The sequence below is a fragment of the Alosa alosa genome, chromosome 11, assembly GCF_017589495.1.
Source record: "Alosa alosa isolate M-15738 ecotype Scorff River chromosome 11, AALO_Geno_1.1, whole genome shotgun sequence".
Taxonomy (NCBI): domain Eukaryota; kingdom Metazoa; phylum Chordata; class Actinopteri; order Clupeiformes; family Clupeidae; genus Alosa; species Alosa alosa.
This window is the reverse complement of record NC_063199.1, coordinates 9,808,262-9,832,351: the sequence shown is the minus strand read 5'-3', so window position 1 is coordinate 9,832,351 and position 24,090 is coordinate 9,808,262. Positions and strand designations below refer to the sequence as shown.

Sequence of the window (24,090 nt, the reverse complement as noted above, 5' to 3'; positions counted from 1 at the left end):
TTGTGCTGTGTTGTATAAATAGTATGCATATTTGTTTTGGGTTTGTTTGTTTGTTTGTTTGTTTGTTTGGTTAGTTGGCTTGCTTGCTTGCTTTTTTAACTGCATCAGATGAATGGTCCTGTTTGGTACTGGGCTAATGATACAAAGAAGAAGAAAAAAAAGTATTCAGCCATTATTAAAAAATCTCATGTGAGTTGTGAAGTGTACCTTCTGCCGGATCTCCTCCTCCATCTTGACAGGGGAGCCCAGCTCTGCCACCTGCCGCACGCCCTCACTGGCCAGGCCCCCGTACTCCCACAGCATGTAGTTCCTGGAGTGCGAGGCGCCAATAAGGGCTGACCAATGGTTGGCACGTCCTTTGGAGAAAAATGAGAACGATGGACCATATCTCAGACATGCTTTACACACTGCTTCATTTAGACAATTACAGTAGCTAGGACATAAAAAAACAAAAACATTAGCCTAGCATTCCATGTAGCCCTCTTAGCATTATACTTACAGCAAAATGTCTGTTGAGGACAGAAAACTATTTAAAAACTCTATGCTGTAACTGTGGTTTCTCTGGTACATCACCTATATGATATACAGTATATGTATCGGTGGTGCCTACATGTATGTGTGAGAATCTGGACAAATCCAAACAGGCCCAGGCCCATACATCATGGTCACGAGTGCCTGCTTGTGACGGGCTTTTAACAAGCCTTGAAGTGCTGGAGGAATGCTGTGCTGTGTGCCGGGCCCTGCACCTGCCTAGTTCCCATCAGAAATGATGAGGCCCCTGCAGTAGCCACAGCCGGCTGCCTGTCTGTAAATAACTATCTGTACCCTCGCAGCAGCCCACCCTGCGATCCCCACTCTACCCCAACATGGGTAATGAACCCCGTCCACTGTCGAGCGTGGGCACAGGCGAGGCGAGCTGCTGGAAGAAATGCTGGAGGTGAACAGCAATCTGTCAGTCTCTCTCTCTTCCTCTCTCTCTCCCTGCATTGTTTTATCTCTCTCTTCCTCTGTCTTTGAGTGCTCTCTCTCTCTCTCCTTCTGTCTCTAAGTGCTCTTCTTTTCTTTCTTTCTGTTCTTGCCTTCTCTCTTACCCCTTCCATCTTAAGCCTTAACCCTTTTGCTGCATTAAATAATAACTGCAATAGTGCTGGTCTTGTGTTCAACATCTGTCCCCTAAAATTAGGTGGGCAGTTCAACCTGACAGTGAAGCATGTGTATTCACGACAGAAATTATGTACTGGTCTGAGGCCAGTTTGGTCCATCGGAATAAAAGAATGAGAAATAAAATATTGCAGCAGAGCAAAATCAGTGGATGGGAGAGGATACAGTTCTCTATGGGCTATTTTTGATGATCACAGATTTCCTGTAGGCTTCTCCATGTGATTCACTGGTCTCCTTAGAAAAGCCTTCCACCCCGTCCTCTCTTCCCTCCCTGTGTGACAGATTATGTGTACATCCTGAGGGAGAGAGCATATACACTATATGCAGCTAATCCTACTAAATCCATCAAATCTGGATCCAATCCCTGTGACGTGCTATAATGTACCATAGCTTGTTTTCTCACGTCCTGCCAAGGAATGGCTGTGTCGTTTTTCTGAAATTATTTATGGAAATTTGATAAGCCTTTGGGTTTGAAAGCAAACCCCACACAGCTATGGGCAATATGTTACATATGTTGATCCATACATTTAGGCGTATCACAAGAAAATGGAATGTGCACTTTTGATTAATGATACAGATCAGGCTACATAGCAGGCAACAGTGCAGCTTGACTGAGTGAGAGTCTATGAGAGAACATCTGTACTGAGGCAACACTGCGATCCCTCATACATGCTAAACACCACTGTTATTTTCTTGAGATGTTTTTTTTACTTGCCAAAATACTTAAATATCTATAGAATTGATGTAACATGTAAATTATGTCTTTCCTCAGATAAAACAAAAATGTAAAATGATATAGATGCCACACTAAATTGAATCACAAATGATCTTTAAACAGATACCAATATGTGATTTAAGAGTAGTTTTGTGAGAAGTTTCAGCACACTTTAACTACAATTAATAAGGTGCTGTTGAGCTGGTAAGCTCTAAGGATGACCAAGGCAGCCGTGGGCGTGCTGACTTACTGGGGTAGTCTTTGGGATGGATCTGCTCAGACCAGTTGCCATAGAAGGTCACCCTGTACTTGGCTGTTCCACAGGCACAGCACTCCTGCTGGGGTCTGCTCGAGCTTTCTGCCTGCTGAGGGTCTGCAAACATGCACACAACCCTGGTTATTACACACACACACACACACACACACACACACACACACACACACACACACACACACACACACACACACACACTACAACCAGCACCTGCTCCCATCATCATTAGAACCATACTAATGAGAGAGGTTAGGGTGTCTGTGTTTATGCATGCAGAGTAGCTACATGTTTAATGATCCTGAGTGGATGAGTACATATAGCAAAGTAAGATAGGGTGACATAAAATAAATTACACAAATCAATTGGTCAGGTTAAACATTCAAAAATGTTAAAAAAAACACTAGACAATGATTGTCATGCAGCATATTTCATATATACTATTTCCATAATGTGATGCTCTTACTGCACCTTGTTCACACATTCTCTTGGTTAGGGATCCTTCATCCTGGAAGTAGATGATCTTCTTCTGTACAATGCTGGCTCTGTGAATATGGGAGGCCCATCAGTCCATTAGAGGATATGTCCTTGTGAACTCTGATTTTAGACAGTGCTTCAGCTTTAAAAACAAAGTCACATCAAATGTTTGGTGAACGGTGAAGGATCTTCCTGAGTGCTAAGGATCACACAGACCAGTGTTAATACTGAGGTGATAGAAGTGTTGTAGAAGTGTTGCTCACACCGAATGTGCTAGATTGTTGTTTCCACTGGTTCATCGGCAGATCACCAATAAGATTCTCTCACAACCCATTCCACAAAGTAAACCCATTAGTCAACACCGTGCCTTTAAATGTCACAACACGTGTGTGCAACAGAAAAAGCAGTGTATACATTTAATTGACATTTCATGATTCTGGCGAACGTTTATCTTTTTTTTGGTTCCACACTCAATGTCACATGATGTCAGGGACCACGGCGGTCCAGGCTCAATTTGTCTGAAATATATCATAGATACGGACAAGACCAGGCAAGACTCTTTAGCCTAGACTACACATTAAAGCCTGCCATGGCCACTGAAGCGTGGAGGGTGTTTTGTGTACTGTATCTGGTACACCTCCTTTTCAATCCCCAACTGCTACAGTACGAGAGGAGGCAGGAGGTTGTGTCTCTGTCAGTCTCTGTTTTGTATCATCTGCACTCAACCCTCTCTATACAACAAATGGACTCATAATGGCAGTCATGGGGCTGGATTTGTATGTCTTATCTCTTCAGAATCTCTCTCTTTCTATCTCTCACTTCTGATCTCTCTTTTTAGTGGGAAGCCTCCATTGTTAATTCTCCCACAGAGAAGCAGCATGGAGCTCTTGTGCATGTCAAGGTATCCCCCTACAATTCAGTATATTCTCAAAGAGCCAGAGACAGCTGTACTAAGCTGATAATCAGGACAATAAGACTTATGTGGACATTGCTGACAAGGTATGGCAAAGATTCCAGAAAATCATATGGTGAATGCACAATTGCACATGGTTAGACTGAGCAGGGTCTGCATCCTGCTACTGTCATTATAGCCACCCTCGACCCTCTGTGATATGTAGTGTGCTTATCAGTAATATTAACTTTAATTTAAACTTCCTTTTTGGAATGCACACACTTTAATGACTGCTGCTTTAATGACTTCAATGCAATCAGCTCATATAGCCACTATTTGTCCACTACATGCTATATAATTAAAAAATGGCAACCCATCATGCAGAAATCCTCTACATGCATAAAATAACACAAATAAGCCTCCAAATTCTCAAAAAAGAGACGATTTATTTTTCAATTCTCTGTTTTCATCTCTTTGCTTTGCTTACTTTCTCCCTTTTTCCCTTTCTCTCTTGACTCCCCCTAACAGAGTGTGTGCAGCCTCTGTCCCTCTCTAAATATTTATATGGAGTCCCGTAAAGGTGCTGGGCTCGTCCCAGGGGTAATTGGAGTTTTATTTGATGTGTATTGGACAGAGCAGCCCGGTTCTGGCGCCGGGCCCGGCCTCGACAAGGTACTGTATCTCTTCCCGACACGTCAGGACAAAGTGACAGCAATAGCGTGGCATTTGCATAGCAGCTGTTTTTTCGCGAACACAACGTTTATTGGAATAATACCAGCCATTGCAATAAGCCATCTGTCGCATAGAGAAGAAAGATAAATGAAAAGGGAACTATTGTGAATACCCCCTCTAACAGTGGTGTGAGAGAAAGCAACGGGGTCAGTCTTTACTGTGTGTGTGTGTGTGCGTGTGCAGTGTCAGTGAGCAGTGATACGGGGTGGTGAGAGTGTCTGGGGGAATCGGACTCAATTATTAATGACGCCTGGACCTTAATTTTGCAATTTATATTAAAAACAGTGAACTCCTGCAGGCGGCTTCTCAGGTAACCAGGCAATCAGTGGGAGTGATGATTACTTAACATTCCATTTCAATTCACCCAGAGATTTTATTAACATGGGCCCATTGTACTACAAGGCTAATCATCAAAAATTGTATGAGTGCATGCAGGAGTGTGTGTGTGTATGTGCGTGCACACATCGTGTCTGAGAGATGGAGAGAGAGAGAGAAAAAAAGAATGAGAATATGAGTGCATGTGTAGGTGAATGAGCAATTGAATTTATTTTCAATTATGCTGACAGGCGACTGACTCATAGCAGACAGAACTGGTTTATCTAACACCCATTTGATGACATACTGTCAAAGCATTTTTGTACAAATTACTTTCTATTTTTGTTTACTCGAAGTAAGCTTCCTGTATCATATTTCTGCCAATGAAGCAAACAGAAGAAATAGATATAGAAATATCAAGAGATGAAACTCAATTGGACAATAAATAGCAACATATGCACCCTTGAGCTTCCGCAATTTTGGACGGAAGACCATGCAACCATGAGGCTAGTCTCTGCTAAAAATTGCCTTACGAAATTAAAACAAAATTCTTTCTACTCTTTTCTCATATGCTTAATGTCTCAACTGACCTGTGTTGAATGATGCAAAATATGATAAGTATGCATTCGTTTATAATTATCTAGGGGTCGAGGGTTGACTCACTTTAACTTAGTTGTTATATTTTAGTTTGTACTTTGTACATGAGGTTGGACTCAATATTAACCTATCTGGGGTATGTTAAGTTAACTTTGTCCTTGCTAAAGCACCATGGTACTGTACAGTATGACGCAACTTTCGCTCAAATAACGACCTAGTTACAACTGTGTCTAGAAAGCGCCGTTGTTTGGTCGAAAATAGCAAGTTCCATCGTTCAAATCACTGTCCAGTGTTTTGACGTTATGCTATAAGTTGATGGTTAAAAATGAGTCCACACATTCACTAGAACATCTATAGAGCTAGATCATAGTAATTATTGAGAATGCACAACCAACTTATTATGAATGTAAGAAAATGTTTCTGTTGTTTCCCAATATTTTCTTAAAGGTGCTCTAAGCTATGTTACACGGTTTCTAAGTTAAAATCTTTTTTTGTCACATACACACACACGTTTGCAACACTCGCTAGCGTTTCGTTGTAAACTGATCCTGCTTCTCGCGATGTCTGAGACTTTGTTAGATTAAAAGTCGGCGGCAGTGGCGGAACAAGTCAGAGCCGGGCCGGGGGCGGGACACATGACCGGGCCCTTTATTAAACTCATCATAACATAATTTTACAACATACACATGCCCGCAATAGCGGGTCTTACAAGCGTCAGCGCCACGGAGAGCAACTATGTAATTTTGAAGTCCATCAAACGTACATAAAGTGTAACCAAGAGAACAACAACAAAAACATTAGGCTACATGACCCCTAATAATAAAACAACAATAATACGCAGCACTATTTGAAGGGCATACGATGAGCCTTGCGCTCCGTGAACTCATCCATGCTCTGTGTATGTCCATTTTCTTTGCTCTCTCATTCTCACATGGCAAGTCCACTCAGTCTCTCCTATCCCACTGTGCTCCTCAAGTGGTTTTTAATGATCTTTAACTTGGAGAATGAGCGCTCAGAGGTTGCAACGGTGACGGGAAGAGTCAAAAATAAAATTATGGCGGTGCAAATCTCACTGAATACAGAAGTTACTGCTGGGTGGTTGCATTGGCGGAGCGAGGGGGTGGCTTCGGCGGCTCAAGCCCCGAATCTCTTTTCAAAAGCCCTGAATCTTTTTTGTATGTGTTTTCAATTTCCAACTATTCTACTGAGCCTACTGAGCAAATATCTCTTACTTTCAAAGCCCAATATTGACAGATAACCTGATTTCCCACACGATGAGTTTAGGCAATGCCAGAGCCTAGATGTAGCGGTTTGCGTCATAAACCTGGCAGGAAAATTCAGAGCGGCGCAGTCAGTTAAACAGCAAGCCGGTAAGAAAAACTATTGTCAAGACATTAGGCAATTAGGCTACTGTACCCCGGAATACAAAAATAAACTTCAGAAAGACAGAACGTGTGTTGTACTGTATTCTGTAGTCTGTATTCTGTAGTCACAATGACCGAATCAGTAGGCTAGATATATCCTACCTTGTCAGTTGAGTTCGTTCAATTAATTTATTGTAGGCTAGTAGAAACGGAGATGTAACAAATATGAAACGGGGATGTAACATGCCTATCGGCGGGATTTTGAACTTGCATGTTTCATGCATTTTAGGGCAAAAAATACCATGGGATTGATGTGTTCTCCATTTGAGGAACGTAATCAATTGCGGACGTGCACAGACAGCTCAGACACAGAGCGCATATAGGCCTAGGTTAGGCTACTTTCACTTTCTAGAGCCGCATTCATTAGGCTAAAAATGATTGAAAAAAAAGATGCTTCATACCAAAACAACGATCACACATTATCAAATGTATCATGACGTGTTGTCACAAAGACTTAGGCTACTCTTACTCATTAGAATATCGAAACCAAAATCATCTAAGTGTGAGTGTTCTCTCATTGACGCCTGTAGGAGACGATCCAATTTTGTAAATTTGCACGTGGTAAAGTTCAATATAAGAGTTAAAATAAAGCCAGTCATACAGCAGAACATTTTATTCAATATTTTACACCTACTTAATCATCAAAGTACATTTCAAAACTTTTCAGCAACCGTGAGTCATAACTCGTCCTGACTGGGGCAACCTATAAGCCTAATACCTCCCACTCTGCCAGTTACAAGTCCGAAGCGCTAACCAGTAGGCCACGGCTGTCAATGGTTACTCTCAACCTGTAGATCCAACAGCCAAACTTTTTGTAATTGATCGTTGGAGCTACCCTTTCTAGAAACACCATATCCATAAACGACGACTATAGAAGTTAGCAAACGACCCTTTCTAGAACGTTTCAGGATAAATGCATGCTAGCCCAGCTCCTTTAGCCACTATGCTACCACTGCACCATGATGTCATGCTGGCATATTAAAACCATATTTTATTCCAATTAGTATATATTTTGACCTTACACTGGCAAGGACACAAGGACATATTCAAACAACACTGTCAAAACCTGATAAGTAATATTTTAGTCATGTTGGAAGGGAATGCATTTTATCATAATAACATAAGGATAGAAAATAAATGGCATTATCAGTCCATATGGAGCTAAAATACATAGGAAAGGGTGGACATGACAGAACATGGTCACTCACTTGAGGGTGATGCAGCCGGAACCGGAGGGAGGTGCTGTCCAGAACACCTGGATTCTGGTGCGTCTCCTGGGAGTACTCTCAGTCACAGCAGGCGGGCAGTTGGTCATGAACTGAGTGTCGTCCTCGTCGATGATCTGTGGAACAGCCATAAAGGCACAGCCGCAGTGAGGGCACCATCAAAAATCGATGCCATGTACTTGTACGTGATGCGTCCATTCATTGGTGCTACAAAGTCAAGAGTTTAACTCTGGTTTAGGGATTCAAATAAAAGTGACAAAAGTTTGCATTCAGTCAGATGTCCTCTGCTATTTCAAATAGCAAACTACATTACACTACACTACACTACAAACAAAGAATTGTGCTGGAAACTACATTATGACACTAACTCCAAATCAATTATGCATTGAGCAGGTCTGCTTTTCATAGTGATCATGATCATTTAGAGGGAGGATGCTTAACGTGCCAACAATTCAGTGCAATCTGTATTCTGCAATCACCCGCACTGTGTCACAGCCCAGCAATCTCCAGAGACGGGATCGATACTGCATTTCACAGTCACACAAGGCCAACTGTGCTCAAACACTCAAAATATTTGGTAACACACACACGAACACACACACACACACACACACACACACACACACACACACATCCACAAATACCTTGGTATTGTATTATATTATATTGTATTGTATTGCATGTACCAGGGTCTCTGGATCGACGCACTGTGAATCAGGAAAAAAAAAAATGTTCCCTCAAGCAGTCCCTGAATCTGAGTAATTCTATTCAGACAGTTTTGTTCAAAATGCTATTCTTATTGAATCTTCCAGGTTCAGGAGACTTGTTCCCAAACATAAATAAAAAACAGAATGTTTTTCGCATGATGAAAGCACTCACTCATGCATGCAAGGCTTGTTGGTTTTTATTTAGTATGTAAAAGTTGTCTAAAGACATTTTAACTCATTTTAACAACAAATCCCGAGGTACCCACTCCCCACCACCCCACCCCAATATTCAAATCTGGCCAGTGTAACTCCACCAATATTCATATCATCATTATGAATGAAATATGCATAATGAAGATTAACTCAAAGCACCTGATAATAAAATGGAGTATTTTGCAGTGATTTGTTAGCTTTTAATATATCCCCCAAACACCAATAGGACAACATAGGATGTTCTTCCACTACTTGTGCGATGAAAAACAACTGAACTTGCAGAATGAAGCTGAGACACAAAGCCATTTTCTACCGGCACAGAAAGGAAATGAGGGATTTTTCTCACTGACTCCCAGAGCGCTACTAACCTCCGTCAGAACTTTTTAGGCAGCGGCAGTTAAGTTCCCCGTATACCCAGTCCTGAATACGAAGCTAATAAAAGCCAGGCGCGATTACTAGCCCACTCATTCAAACTCGACCCCTGACCTCTTTGTGTGTCTGCCAGCTGTCCTCGCCGCTGTAATAACACTGACTCAACAGCTCTACTTTCCCAAGAACTAACACAAATATGTGGGTCACTTTTGTTTCTCACACACACAGAGAGAGAGAGAGAGAGAGAGAGAGAGAGAGAGAGAGAGAGAGAGAGAGAACAATATAGACACACACTCCCCTTTTCAATCTTACACTGAGACGAAAAAATTATAATCTTCTCCAAAGTGCCTTTTAGAATTAAAGCCTCTGTGCTGACGTGTCTGAGCTGTTTCAATTACGTTCACCCCGTTCCCCGGGCCCCCAGGAGCGTTGCCTTGGTCCGCCTTTCCACCGTGCAAACACACACACACACACACACACACACATACACACACACACACTGGGGCCGGGATAATTACTTTCTCTCCTGTGCATCACCAGCAGCTTCAAGAGTTTCACTGAAAACACTGTGTTCTTCTTACTGAGAATGAGCTATTCCTGTCAATCAAATTGCCATCCTCAACACACAATGTGACCGCATAATTTTTGGGGCAGCCTTGGCCTACTGGTTAGCGCTTCGGACTTGTAACCGGAGGGTTGCCGGTTCGAACTCCAACCAGTAGGAACGGCTGAAGTGCCCTTTGAGCAAGGCACCTAACCCCTCACTGCTCCCCGAGCGCCGCTGTTTTCAGCAGGCAGCTCACTGTGCAAGGATTAGTGTATGCTTCACCTCACTGTGTTCACTGTGTGCTGAGTGTGTTTCACTAATTCACGGATTGGGATAAATGCAGAGACCAAACTTCCCTCACGGGATCAAAAGAGTATATATACTTATACTAGGTCAATTTGTTCCTAGCAGGGGCACTCATTCTGGCTGTGGGCATGGTGGATGGGGGTCTGGGGTGCAATTGTTGTCATGTGGTAAAGTGGCTGTCATATCTGAAAGGCGGGCATCCGGCCAGGAAGTGGAGTAGAGTGGGGAAGGCAGCGGCGAGGAGCAGTGCGGAGGCAGAGTGGAGCGTCTGGCATGACAGAGCGTCTCATCTCGGCTCGGCTGGCTCCTGCCTTGGCTCGTCGTTTCCCCGTGAGGTTAGGAGTGCTGGGGTGAGCAGGGGCGGAGGGATTTGGTAGGATGTGCGCTGACGTTGTCATGCCCACACAGCTGCCTCCGTCCACTCTCCCAAGTGACAGAGTTGAACACAGTCTCCCGCCACAGGCCCAACATACTTGGGGATGCCCCCCCCACACACACACACACACAAATACAGCCCCACCCATCACCCCTCCTGAAGGGATTAGGGTGGGATGGCTTGACTGGTGCTGAAGCAGATCCTCCCTCCCTCTCTCTCTTTCTCTTTCTCTCTCTCTCTCATTCTCTTTCTCTCTTCTTCCCAGAAGGAACGAGATAGCATATATAGTATATTTATATAGTATATTTAGTTTTTTAGTTTCTTATCTTCTACTGTCTCTATTGTACAGTGGAGTTTTGTTATATGTATATACTTATATTTACTCTGAGGCCTTGAATTTCCCCTTGGAGATCAATAAAGTATCTATCTATCTATCTATCTATCTATCTATCTATCTATCTATCTATCTATCTATCTATCTATCTGTCTATCTATCTATCTATCTATCTACAGTATCTATCTATCTATCTATTTATCTATCTATCTAACTATCTAGCATGGTCAGGTGATGAGAAAGGCCTTTCCCCATACCGGACGCGCTTTTTGAGTGGCATCCCTGATTTCTGTGGGGAAGGTGCGAGGCAGAGGAGCTTCAGAGCAGCATGGCATGGTGCAGCACGGCACAACACGGTGCCCCTCTGAGTAGGCATGGCTGCTTTCGGGCACGGCTTTGATTTGGCATTCAGCAGTCTTGAGAGGCCAAACAAACAACCGTTTCCGCATATAACTCTGAATGAGGTTGAGCAGGGGGGAGCAGGGGAGCCGTGACTCATTTACATTACAGTCAATTCAGAGAGAGAGAGAGAGATGCAGTTCACTGACTGAGAGAGAGATGCAGTTCACTGACTGAGAGAGAGAGAGATGCAGTTCACTGACTGATAGAGAGATGCAGTTCACTGACTGATAGAGAGATGCAGTTCACTGACTGATAGAGAGATGCAGTTCACTGACTGACTGATGTTCTTCTGCTTATATTTTTTTTCCAGAAATTCCAATGGGAAAGTTTAGCAATTATTCACATTTTGGGGAGTGACATGCACAGAGGTTGAGAACTGTTCTTTCACAGTTTCACCTCCAGGCATCATTATTATCCAGGCCTTCAAGATACCTTTACCAGATGCCTACAGGCCGGTATAACCACCAGTAACAAAGGTTCTGTCAGTTTTTAAATTTCAGTAAAGATAAAAATGAAAGGACTTCAGCATCATAAACGTGTTTCAAATTAGTATTTGTATCATACTACTAATAATAATAATAATAGTATACACAAGTCAACAACCAGGAACCCAAAGTGTTCTTTTCAGAGCTTGAGGTGTGACTTGTGGGACACTCTGCACAGCTCAGTCTGTGTCCTACAGCTCATCTTCAAGGCTGCAGAGGCAAGTTTGGATCATCAGCTGTGGGGGTTTGTGCCCAAAATCAGACAGAGAAAATACAGGGCTTCCCTTCTTAAGCCTACCCACATCTGGATGGTATACACATTCACTGTGCCCTTGTTCTGTTTAAATCAATACCTACAGGAATTTAGTCATTTCAAACTCACTTAATTCTCCAGTGGTTCTAAAACTTAGAACATACGTTCAAAGCCTATTTAACCAACAGTTTATTTACATCTGTCTCTAGATGAACAATAATTTATTGTGGGTATTTCCCTGTGCGCATATACACAATGAAACCAATAGGATCCTACTCCTGTTAATTGTGAGATTGCGCAGTTATTCCCATTTGGGGGTGGGGGTTCTTTAGTGACCAGGGCCATGGCTGCAGTGCAGGCACATCACCATTCTGCTTAGCATCTTTTGCTCGGCTGTCACAGAGGCGCTGAGCCCACTTGCCCCTCACACACATAGCATGGCTGTCATGCCTCCCTGACTGCCATACATGACATCACAGTTGTCACTGCACTTTGTCTTCAAGCCACCTCATATATTCTGCTTCAGGCATTTTTCATTTGGTCTGTCAAACAAAGTGGCATGGTATTTGAGATTGGGGAGTCAACAATAACAAACTTGGTTCATGCGACTCAACACTACAGAGGGGGTGGTGGGGGGGGCGGGGCACTTAGGCCATTTCTGTCCAAGAAATGATGACTAAAACTGCACAGGACTTCACGTCAGCAGGCATTAATATAAAGTTCTGCCTGAATAAAGAAATGCCTGTCAGGAATCTGAGACTGCTGTGCAGCTGCTGTGCTCATGTCATCATGTAGGCTACAACCTACATTTTCAATCAGTCCCATACATTCAATCAGTCCCAGTCCTATACATTATTTTTACTAAACAAATTGCAGAGCAGGTCACACACAAAGGAAAGTCATTCCTCTAAGTATATATTGACATCGAGCATTCCAGCTGGATTTCCTCCTCGCCATGGCAACCCCAGGGCAACCCAGAGAGCTCCGCTGAGAGTGGCCCCAGACTGTAAATCTTTAATACGACCAATAAAACGCGTTGACACGCACCCCACAACTGCTCCTTAAAACAACAGCTCTGTCTCCAAGTTAGATCAGAGCAAGTTCAGCACCCAGACATTGCTCTATTGCACTTTCACTTTTTTACATCTCCTAAAAAGCTCTAAATTGACATATTAAACCATGCAAAGCTTTTTTGGTCTCACAAAGTGATAAGGGGATATTGGTGTAAAACTGTTTGTTTTGAACATGATGCCAGACACATTCTAGGAGCGAGGCCAAACAATTTAAAAGAGGAACAGTGGATGTTCATTAAGTTTTTATATCCTAATCAGCACTTCAGCTGGCAGCGGTCTTTTTCGTTGTTCTGCACACCAGCTCTAGTAAGAATACATCCAAAATGTATTCTGCTTGTTGGTTCCATAGAACTGGAACAGCGTAATACCAGAAAATACAGGCAATTTTTCCTTCATGAGTAGTCAATACACAAGAGATTTTCCTCTGATTTTGACAGAGTGTTCCCGTAATATTTTGAGACAACATTTGATTGGAACAACACTGATAACCATTCATGGGTAGGGTTTTCTTCTGAATACATTATAGGATGCTGCAAACACACTTTTTGGAATGCTTGCCTTTGGCCTGGTTGACTTGTTACATGAGTAAACTTAAGGCACTAGTTCCATAAACATTCAACGCCCACTGAGAGGGAGAACTCTCCTTTCCATCCAGCAGGAACTAAGAGAAAACAAAAATAGAGGCCATTTCCTATTTCAGCAAGCAGTCGGCATGTCTGGACACAAACAAACACTCCTGTGTTTTTATGCATATGACAGTTCATTGCATGCTTTGTACTTTGAGTTTATGGCCAAACACCCAAAGGCATAACATAACATCAGTAGGGTGTGCTTGTTTCATAGCATCTGATGACATAAAAGTTGGAGCATATGCCATATGTCTCTTACCTGGAAACTGCCTGCATAATCATCATCACGCAGCCCCTCTCTTCCCTCTCTCAGGGCTACCAGTATAAAGCCCCGGAAAAATGCTGGGCTGGTGGCAAGCAAACTCACTAGAAAGAAAGAAGAGGGAGAAGATGGCTGAGCAGATATATAGGTCAGATATGACAGAGATGTGTGCTGCATAAAAGGGTTGCCCTCCCAGGTGTGTCAAAACCAGCAGCTAACTGTCTGGACCCCGCTGGAGAAATTCTTAAGAACTCTTAAGCTTTTGTGCTCCCTAAGAGTGCATTCAATCCTCTGGCACGACTCCTTCAGGAAAAGCATGTAGAATCATGCTGAAGAGGCCACGCGTGACACACCTGAAGGTAAATACGCAGCTGAATCCAGTGCCAGGTAGGCAAGTCATTCCATCCACCCCTTAACCACTGCACCTGGGTGGGTTCACGTTCAGGTTCAGCGGCAATCACATGAGATGCCACTCTTCCACAGGCAGTTATTTCAGGACTCAAAAGAGTGAGCGAAGTCTCGAAAGAGGTGTCTGCATGTTTGTTCTCCGCCTGCTCTAATAATGCTACATGCACAAATTAGTGAAGTGTGTGCAATAAAGGAAACGCATGGCCGTTTATCCCATGTTAATAGTCCATGTCAGCATGTTTAATAACACAACAGGGTCGTTTAAACAGACAACTTAGAGACATTGCAATAACACCATTAATAGGCTATCAGTGTATTTTCATTTGCATATCATGCCTGCGTGTATTTGTATCAATGCTACTTGGTTTCTGGTCTTGTGTACATTATGTTGGTGCCAAGGAAAGTAACGTGCGCACACTGCCTTAATGGATACGTCCTCTCTATGGAAGTAAACTAGCCTACTAACTTTGTTTAGTACCCATCTCAATGCAGATTCATTACATGTCTCTGTTCCATTACTTTTGCTATATGGTGCCTTTAAAACGGCATGTTGTTTCTAACGAAATGGTTTTGGAATTGTGCTCACTTCTATAACATTTTGAAGTTTACTCTTAGATTTATCAAATAAAACAGCGCACGTCTCGCGATTTATTACACCTTACCTCTATATGTACTCCCAGGTTGGTAATGTTCAGGATCTCCTTCAATCCGTAGCCGAAACTCATGATGGCCATCCTTGCGAGTGCCCTGAGTCTGAGCCCGCTGAATCCTGCTACAATAGCCATCAGATTTCCCCGATCTCTCCGCCAATTCGTCTGTAAAGGCGAATGCGTTGCGCACAAAACTGGACAACACGTACAGCACAAGCAAGGTAAAGCGACACATCCTCATCATTGCTACTTTGACTGTACTTGCTTTTCAGTCCCTTTCAGCGAAATGGATTCGATCTCTTGTACGCACACAAAACCGGTCAGAAAGAAATACCAACTGCAGAAGAAAAGACCAAACTTGACTGTTTGGTGTGAGTCCATTCACTCAGCAGGAGACGGCTGGGGTAGAAGGACAAGACCCATGCCCGCGCTGAGAGGTCCCTTTGACTGATGAACCCACTGCTGAAGTGTGTGGGCTATAGTGTAAGGAGCGCGCGATGTTGACTTAAGCGCGGTGTCATTCACAAGCATTCAGGAAATAGCCAAACGGATGGGAGCGCACAAGCAGCAGCTGTCACCCTCGTACCAAGAGGAGGGAGAGCGAAAGGGAAGAGGTATAGCCACCAGACTTAAACAAACCCCAGACATTCCTGCCAGTGTCTCTTATGAAGACGAGCGCTTTGACATTCTAATTGAAAGCAGGGAGTTGCCAGCCAATGGTTTCGCAACCGTTATCCGAACCAGGGGAAGTGTAACACACAAGGGGGACAAAAGTTTAAAAAATGTTAACATTTATTTATTGATCAATGAGAAAATCAATATTGTTTTAACTAACGAAAGAAGTAAGTTTATTTCAATCTACGTTTTACTGCATTAGACCCAATTAAAATTGGATTAGATGGCGATGCCACATGTTTCATTGCGTACACAGTCGATTTCCGCAACGGAGTCAATGTAGGAACCACGCTGACCACTTAGCCTATGGGTCTTTCAATAAAACGCTAGACCGGTAGATGTCACCAAGAGTATCCCGGCCGTCAGCTCATATGACCTCCAGCCAGAGGCAGCAAAAGAGATGCTCGGTTTGTTCCTTGAATGTAATAATAAAATGGTCTGAGAGTAACTCTTTTTTTCAAGGGCGGTAAGACCATTCATACCTTTTCAGTTTATTCTATTTTATTGAATTTTCTCTTGAAACCAATGAGTTGTTTCAAATGTATCATAGATGAGGATAATTGCAACAATTATTATTATTTTTAAAATTGATGCTTAACACACACAGAACAATATTTACATAAAAAGTACAGCAGTTCAAACTTGCAACAATAATGGCAATGATAGCTGCTCTCAGAGCCATAGGGAGATAATTTTCTCTCTGTTTTCTCTATCACCCTGGCTGTTTTAAGAAGTTAACATGCACATTTAAATGTAAACATTGGTAAAAAAATTAGGTAAAAAAGTCTTAGGTAAAAAAATGTTTTCTAGGCTATTTTCAAGTTCCAACCGATTTTGCGTCTACACCGATCTGAAATAAAATAAGTATAGGCGATACTTCAGACATCATTCCCTGCTGTCAATATGTAGCTGGCACATTCGTCAATATTTAGTGTGTTCTTTTGCCTCTGTTTTAGACATTGTAAGCCAGACTGAAGGTTATCTTATCAGCATGCTGATAGGAGAACAGATCTAACAGGTGCTTATCAACCCCATCTCACATAATCAGAACATTGTCCTCTGACTGATAGAGGGGATTGTTATTAGCCTGTCTTCAGAAGGCAAACAAATGGCTTAACCCTTCATATCTGACACAGTTGTCTCCAAATCTGTCATCTGCAATTGGTGTAAATGAAATGAATTACTCTGTCAACATTCTTGCATCTGTGAGGTTGGGACTTTTTTAGTCCCCACAGAGGCCTTGTCAAAAGAGACTAATTCCGCTTTTGTAGTGGGGACAGAAGCCTTCTTCTATGCCTCTGTGCCTGAATGCATTAGGGCTGCATTAGAGAGGGTTCACTCCAGTCAGACGATCCCTCATCTGTGATGTGGGTGCCCTCTTGTAAGTTTGTACACATTGGCAACAACCCCCCTCTCTCTCTATCCTTGCTTTCCCCCTCTGGCTCCAGACCATAAATCGAAAACGTGAAAGCTTGCATCACCCTCTGGCAGATGGGCCCACCAATTCACCCATAACATTTCTCAAGTGACTGTCCCTATTATGTACCCCACAACAACGTAAAATATCAAACTTTTAGATACGTGCATTATATTAGGTATTGCCTACATACAGTACATCTAATACATGTTATTGTTATTTTAGATATACAGTATATTTTCATGTTTTACCACATGCATCTATCTGTCCATTATAATGTAGATGACTGACCACTCCCTGGGAGTGTGTTCCACCCATAGTTTCCACCCCAAAACTGGCCTGTAGCCTTAGCTGCAGTCTCAGACAGACTAGTATAATAACAACAGTGCCATTTAAATAATAGGTGCAATCTGAAGTCACACAGACAAAATTGCAGGTTATCACACATATTACCAACACACACAATCACACATGCACTGAAAGAGAGAGAGAGAGAGAGAGAGAGAGGTGGAGGAAGAGGGATATGTACTGTACACCCACGGATGGAGGGAAAGAGAGGAGGTGAGAGGAAGAAGAACGAGCAAAAGCCAATGTGTGCCAACATACTATCAGAGCGCATCCAGTGGGTGGTCATCCAGCATTATCAATACAACACAAACAATGTACACCTACAAAAAGCTGAAAACATGACAGATTCAGGTCAGCATGACATAAGGTATAGCAGACGAAAACAACCATTTATTGTGGAGGAAAAAACAGCTCTTCTTTCTACATTAACAGAGCCTGAATAATGGGTTTTTAAAGGCTGGGTGACTGTTTTAAACTTCCTGTTCAGTATTTACTGTATGTGCTTCACTCCTCCTGAGAGCAGGAAATGCTGCTGACTGCACGTTTACTGATTGCACTGTGGCAACAGAAGATACATGAAAAGCCTCTAACAGCACCACCATTAGCTGCTTTGAGAGAAAGGGCTGTGTTTGATGACAAGATGTAAGTTTAACATTTTAAAAAGACCGTTTAAAAATAAAAGAGATTTGAGATAGGGCCCGCATGAATGATGCAACATGAAGTTGTTGTTGCTTTTGAATTTGGTCTAGACAATTTTCTGTGAGCTTTGAAGTATTGTCGTTGTCATGGTACTGATTAAAATGTATAATTTGGCAAATCGGCATACTGAGTAACACTTTATGACATACAAAAAGGGAGGGTGATAATGATTAATTTAATAGCCATTTAATTTAATAGCCACAAGTCAATATTTTAGGATATTCCACATTTTTCACATATTCGTGATATCTTGAGTAAATCTCTGTGAAATCTGTGAGGCCTTAGGAAATGCCCAGACATACTGGGTTCAGAGGAGTTTGAGTAAGCACAGAAGTGCTTTTACAGTTTAGATACACTTTGTTGCCATTTACACATACATCTATTCTGGAAAGGGAAAAAAATAATGAAATAGACAAAGATCTGGGACTTCACATCAAATTTTGATTACACATTTTCATGGGCCCCCAGCACCAGATGAAAACTTTGCCTAAAATCTCAGGTGTAAAAAATCTCCCATATATATGTTAATCACTTGCAGCATCAGCAGAGTTTGAACAACTTGTAGTCCAGGGGCCAGAGAGGAGCCAACAGGGCTGAGTTTCCCCACCGATGTTTTCCCTTTCTCTCTCTCTTGCACACACACACACACACACACACACACACACACACACACACACACACACACACATATATACACACACATACACACACACACACACACACACACAAACATACATACACACACACACATATACTGTACACAAGCACATACAGAAACAAAATACTCAACATACACACACACACACACACACACACATAACATGGATACACATATACAGTCTATACACATATATAGCCTCCCACGCACAAACAAACAAACAGGCTTTCTCTCTGCAATGTTTGCTCAAACAAATAGCTTTGTTCTCCCCAGTATTTCAGACTACTCTGAGAAAGGTCTTTGCATTGTTTGCTGGTTTAAGCAGCTCCTCTGATCAGATTTGATGGAGCAATGAGAGACTTCTTCGGCAGGTTGACAGCTGGCCAAGCTGAAGCTTCTCTCTCGACTGCTGACGGTGCACTGTGTGATATTCCTGACTTCCTCCTGTTTCGCCTTTGATCAATTCTAACTAACTTTGCAAAGTGTCCTCCTTGTCATTTTTTCCAGCTGAATAATTCCTGGCGAATGCAAGCTGTAGACCTTCATGACAGGTCGGATTCTGCAAATGTGTTTTGAGATGTTTCAGCCCTGAATATTTAATATCCTCCCATCCAATCATTTGCCATGAAGATCCAGACAATGTCCTCTTCCACAGATTCCCTCGCAGAGGGGAGCTTCCACTTGGAAATTTCCCATCAAACTGAGAATTGCTGCAATAGGCCTACGCTCTTCCACTCCCAGTCCAACTTTCTGGTTGCTCATATAGCCTTGTATGTGGTGTTTAGCAACCTGTGGCATGACAATGTGATATGACTGAGGTTAATTTCATGATTCAAATCATATTCAAAATGAAGGCGAGATGAGTTATATAACCTGTAATTGCATATTTAAAATCCAATGTAGCACTATTAATTCACCACCATCATTCTTTGAAGGTAGAGTTTTTTTATGTTGAGCTGGAGAGAGATATGCCCAAGTGGAGGATGCCTGCTGTGTATTACATCAGAGAGATAGCCACTGGCAAACATCTTAGCCTGAGAACAGGACTGCTACTTAGAGCCACTGAGATACACTCCTTAATGTTTATGAAATTTAAAAAAAGGAAAAATGTTGTGATATATCTAATGTTGTCCGCTGATCATTTTATCCTGATTCATGATATTGGTACTGCGTATAGTCTATTCCTTGATCACAGCCATGTAAGAGCTCTGAACATAACATGTATGACAAATATCCCAGTCATTGTTGAATAGTGATTGTTGGTCTTGTACATATGAAAAATTTACAAAGTACAGTGTAAACCTACCTTACTGACATATGAAACAGGCTATGATGTAGCATGTTATGACAGCTAATTGTGCTATTGGTAAGTCTGATATAATATTCTCATCTAAAACAGCACCAGGTAAATAATTGAAGCTCTTTAGGATGGCACATCACCAGAGGTACCATAGACTTCAAAAGGTGTTTCAGAAAGATGTCCCATGACAGTGTAACCCTCACAATAATATATTTGGGAAAGAAATGGCCCTTGAAGTTATGCAGTTGAAAAGTAAACTTTGCATCAGAGTCAATGAGAGAAGCTACAGTATTGTGATGTTGACACCATTTGGAATTCATTGGAATTTAATTATAATGTACTCTCTTAAGTCATTTAATCTAATGTAGAAATAATTTAAGACAATACAAATCATGGCAAATGGGATTTCACTAGTAGAGTTCCCCATCAACTATAGGGCAAAATTTGGATGCGAACTCCATGACCTGTTGTCCCCACCCCCCCTGTCTGCCTGGTGCACGTCCCTGAATGTTTACTCAGTGGGCTAGAGCACATTCAGAGAGAGAAAGAGAGAGAGAGAGAGAGAGAGAAGGGGGGGAGAGAGAGGGAGAGTAAGGTAGGGCTGGAGGGGTCCGATGGCTTCCTGGCCTAATCTGATGAACATTTCTGGGAGCTAATGTACTGTACCGGCAGCAAACCTTTTCCACTGCAGATCTCCATGGGCTGAGGTCCACACAAAACTAATCAAACCCATCTGAACAAATCCTCCCACGGTTTGCTAATTTTACAAACAGGCCTGTATCATACAGGGCCGTTCAATTTGTCATGGACATATTTGAAAATGGAACAACACTGGTTTACAAGACTCATGTTGTTTACTGTGTAACCTTGTTTACTCTCCCAGGGATAGCTGTGTGACCATTCACTAAATACTTCAATCTCCTGTAAGCATAGTAATTCAATGTTCCCACTCAATCAGCTTATATGGTAAACCTCCGCCTCCGCTTGTTTGCACCTTTGCTATGGTTACATGTTGCTGATTGACCTTTTCTTGTAAATCAACCATCATCTGACTGCACCACAGATCTCAACACTGGAGAGACAGAGACCAGAGCACTGAGGGAACGTTCAGAGGAAAGAGAAAGGAGATGGCAAAAAACAAAACTGACTGGCAGACAGGGCTGCCTTCCTGAAGGAGCTGCAGCCGAGAGAGAATAAAACGCTGTAAAAATTGGCGTCTGACCAAAGGGCACCATTAAGAGCTCCCCGAAAGCCAGGAGCTCAGCAGATCCAGCGCTTGATGAATACATTATCACCCCGGGCAAATTTACAAGCACCATTATGGATGGCTTTGGTAATTTTTTTCCTTTTCTTGTTCATTGGTGAAGAAAGGGAATAATTCTTTACTGCATGACAAAGCAGAGAGGTATGAATTTCTCATACACTTTCACCTCTCATCAACACCCCATGCATTCATCCCTGCTTCATGGTTGCTATTCTTACCACATTCCCTGGATGGATTTTTAAATAAAATGTAATTTGTAGCATTTTTAAAGACTCTTGACTTCACAAGGTGTGCACACTGCACAGACAATTACTTCAGAAGCACACTTGTCTCTTTCCACTTGAAACATTTAGCTCTAGTTGAGAAGAGGGACCAGAAAATTGTCCCGTTTGTGTGTGTGTGTTTGTGTGTGTGTGTGTGTGTGTGTGTGTGTGTGTGAGTTTGTGTGTGCGTGTGTGTGTGTGTGTGTGCACTTTCAAAGTTGCCAGAAGCAGAACATTGGCTGGTAAATAATTGAAAGGCAGGCTTGGGCTGTGGCCTGTGATGTAGCCACAGTGTGGCTCTGAAGCTCCCAGTCTAATAGCACAGCTCTTTCAGCCACACGGAGACCCCTCTCCACAGTGCAGCCCGCACAGTTTCATTACCATGACGTGGATGAAGGAACCAGGACTGCACTGAATGCTAACCTGCCACTAATAGTCTTGGCCACTCACATTCCCCCTTCAACTCTCTCTCTCTCTCTCTCTTGCCGCGCCAGCGAATCGGTGGGGTCATTTTCTCCAGTAAATTTGTGTCAACAATTCCCAGGACACTGAAAGACCAGGCTACACGAAACTTGGTGGGCATGTAGCCCCATAAGGATGAGACAGAACCATTGTTTGGGTTTTTGTTTTGATCCGTCGTCCACCCGCCGCAGGCCAGACGCAGCTTTCTGTGAATATCTTGAGAACCGTTGGGCCTAGGATGATCAACTTTATTCATATGTTGGTCTCAAGGGGCTTCAACTGGGGGCTCTTATTTTTGTGGAGAGAATATGCAGGACTAGGCAGTGGTCATATTTTGCATAGCTCTGCGGTACATCTAGTTCACTTTCTCTCTCTCGCTCTCTCTCTCTCTCTCCCTCCTCCTCTCTCTCTCTATCTATCTCTCTCTCTCACACACACACACACACACCACACACACCTCCACAGCTAATACTTGTATGCTTTTATAGCTAACACAAAATAATTACAACAATATTCAAATATTGTTTTGCGCCTGTCTGTAATCCAAGACTCTGCCCAGTAACACACACGTAAGTAAGCACTGTCAACAAGATTAAAATGATACAAATTCTGCAAGCAAGTCAGGAGCATTTCTCTATGAACACAGTGACTAGGAATGCAGGTGAGTGCAGCTACACCACCAAAATGCTGTGTATGTTGCTTCTGAATGAATGCATGTGCAAAAGCGGGTGCCCTTTGATGGCCTCCACCACCGAAGCGGACTGTGAATTCCTCCACTCATGCAAGCACATAATAAAAGCAGCAGAGTGTTTGTCCTACTTCTTTTGAAGGGCCACAAGGACGCCAAGGACAACAGTGAAATATTTCCCAATAACCAGGCCCCGGCGAACGACCCAAATGTTTTCTCTCGGAGTGAAAGGAGTCCTAAGGACGACAGATAAACATGGCAGACAAAGGCCCCAAATATGAGAAGCACCCCAGCTTGTGATGGATGTCGCCGGTCTCCCTGACCACAGCTCCTCCGACGTGGATAGAAAAGCACGAAGAAAATGCACACATCCCGGATTTCTATTTGACAACGCCACAGACACGCCACCCCATGCACCCCATCCCATCCCACCTCAAAAAAAGATTCACAAATTGAATCCTTGCAAATACTCTCACAAATATTCAGCACTAATTCTGATTATCTGGGTTTTCCAGCAAGAACACTAAACTTTCTCTTACTGACCCAGACTGTCAGGAAAGTAAAGGTTTTTCCGACCCTTACTGAACCCTCTGCATCAACAGGAGTCTTACTGTATGAAATGTAAGAAAAGTTTCAGAGAGAGAGAGAGAGAGAGAGAGAGAGAGAGAGAGGCATCTTGTCCCCCTTTTTAATAATAGGCCTTCTTTCCTGACCTTATCAAACTGTTCTTTAAACAGAACTGGTTAATAAGACACTTTTGCCGAAGGGCTCCACACCTCCACCATTGGAATCTGCCCACATATCTGAACTATTTCCCTCATGTATATAAAGCCATGGACTGAGGAAGCAGAAGATGGTGATCACTTCATACCTATGGGGAGGTTTTGTTAGTTGGTTATTAAGTGACCACACAGTGGGTCAGAAAGTATTCAGACTCATTAACCCTTTTGTTACAACCTTATGTTAAGATTAAGATTATGTTAATTTATTCTAAATCCATATTTAAGCCTATAATTTTAAATAATTTCTCTAAATGTCCAAAATGTAAATGTTTCTAGTATAAGGGTACATTCAGACTTGACTTCTTTTTCTGCCATGCAGACAGCTTTTTGAGTTTTTAAAAATGATGCCATCGTTTTTGTTCCAAAAAGCAGCCGGAAGCATATTTTTCGTGATTCTTTTTGTGATTGTTCAGCTGTAAAAAAAACAGCGTGACGTATGCCGTTTTACCGCTAGAAGTTGAACATTTCCCAACTTTAAAAACAACTCTGAACTGCAGAAAAAGACACCTGCGATAGCGTTTTAAAAGAAGCTGAGGACTTTTTTTGAACACGGTCTACTCCATAGGATTATAATGTAAAACGGATGCCGGTCTGAACATAGACTAAGGCTGCAACCTACAAAAGTATGAAAAAAATAAAAAGGGTCTGAATACTACAGGAAATATTAAATCAACTGGTTTGTTTGATTGTAATGCAATTCCAGATTC

At 42.4% G+C, this 24,090-nt stretch overlaps 1 protein-coding gene across 3 annotated transcripts in view; it reads right to left on the bottom strand.

Moving 5' to 3' along the window:
- The window catches only part of spon1b (spondin 1b), a 70,645-nt gene extending 55,179 nt beyond the window's left edge, over nt 1-15,466 (bottom strand). The window contains exons 1-6 of one of the 3 annotated variants that reach the window (XM_048257479.1): nt 14,840-15,466; nt 13,767-13,873; nt 7,793-7,926; nt 2,619-2,692; nt 2,127-2,249; nt 208-356 (exon numbers count right to left, since the gene is read on the bottom strand). In XM_048257479.1, the coding sequence (XP_048113436.1) occupies nt 208-356; nt 2,127-2,249; nt 2,619-2,692; nt 7,793-7,926; nt 13,767-13,873; nt 14,840-15,071 (819 nt within the window). In that variant the 5' untranslated portion in view covers nt 15,072-15,466. The remainder of the gene's footprint in view (nt 1-207; nt 357-2,126; nt 2,250-2,618; nt 2,693-7,792; nt 7,927-13,766; nt 13,874-14,839) is intronic. The other 2 variants (XM_048257481.1, XM_048257480.1) reach the window with 2 other exon arrangements.
- Between the last annotated feature and the right edge of the window lie 8,624 nt (nt 15,467-24,090).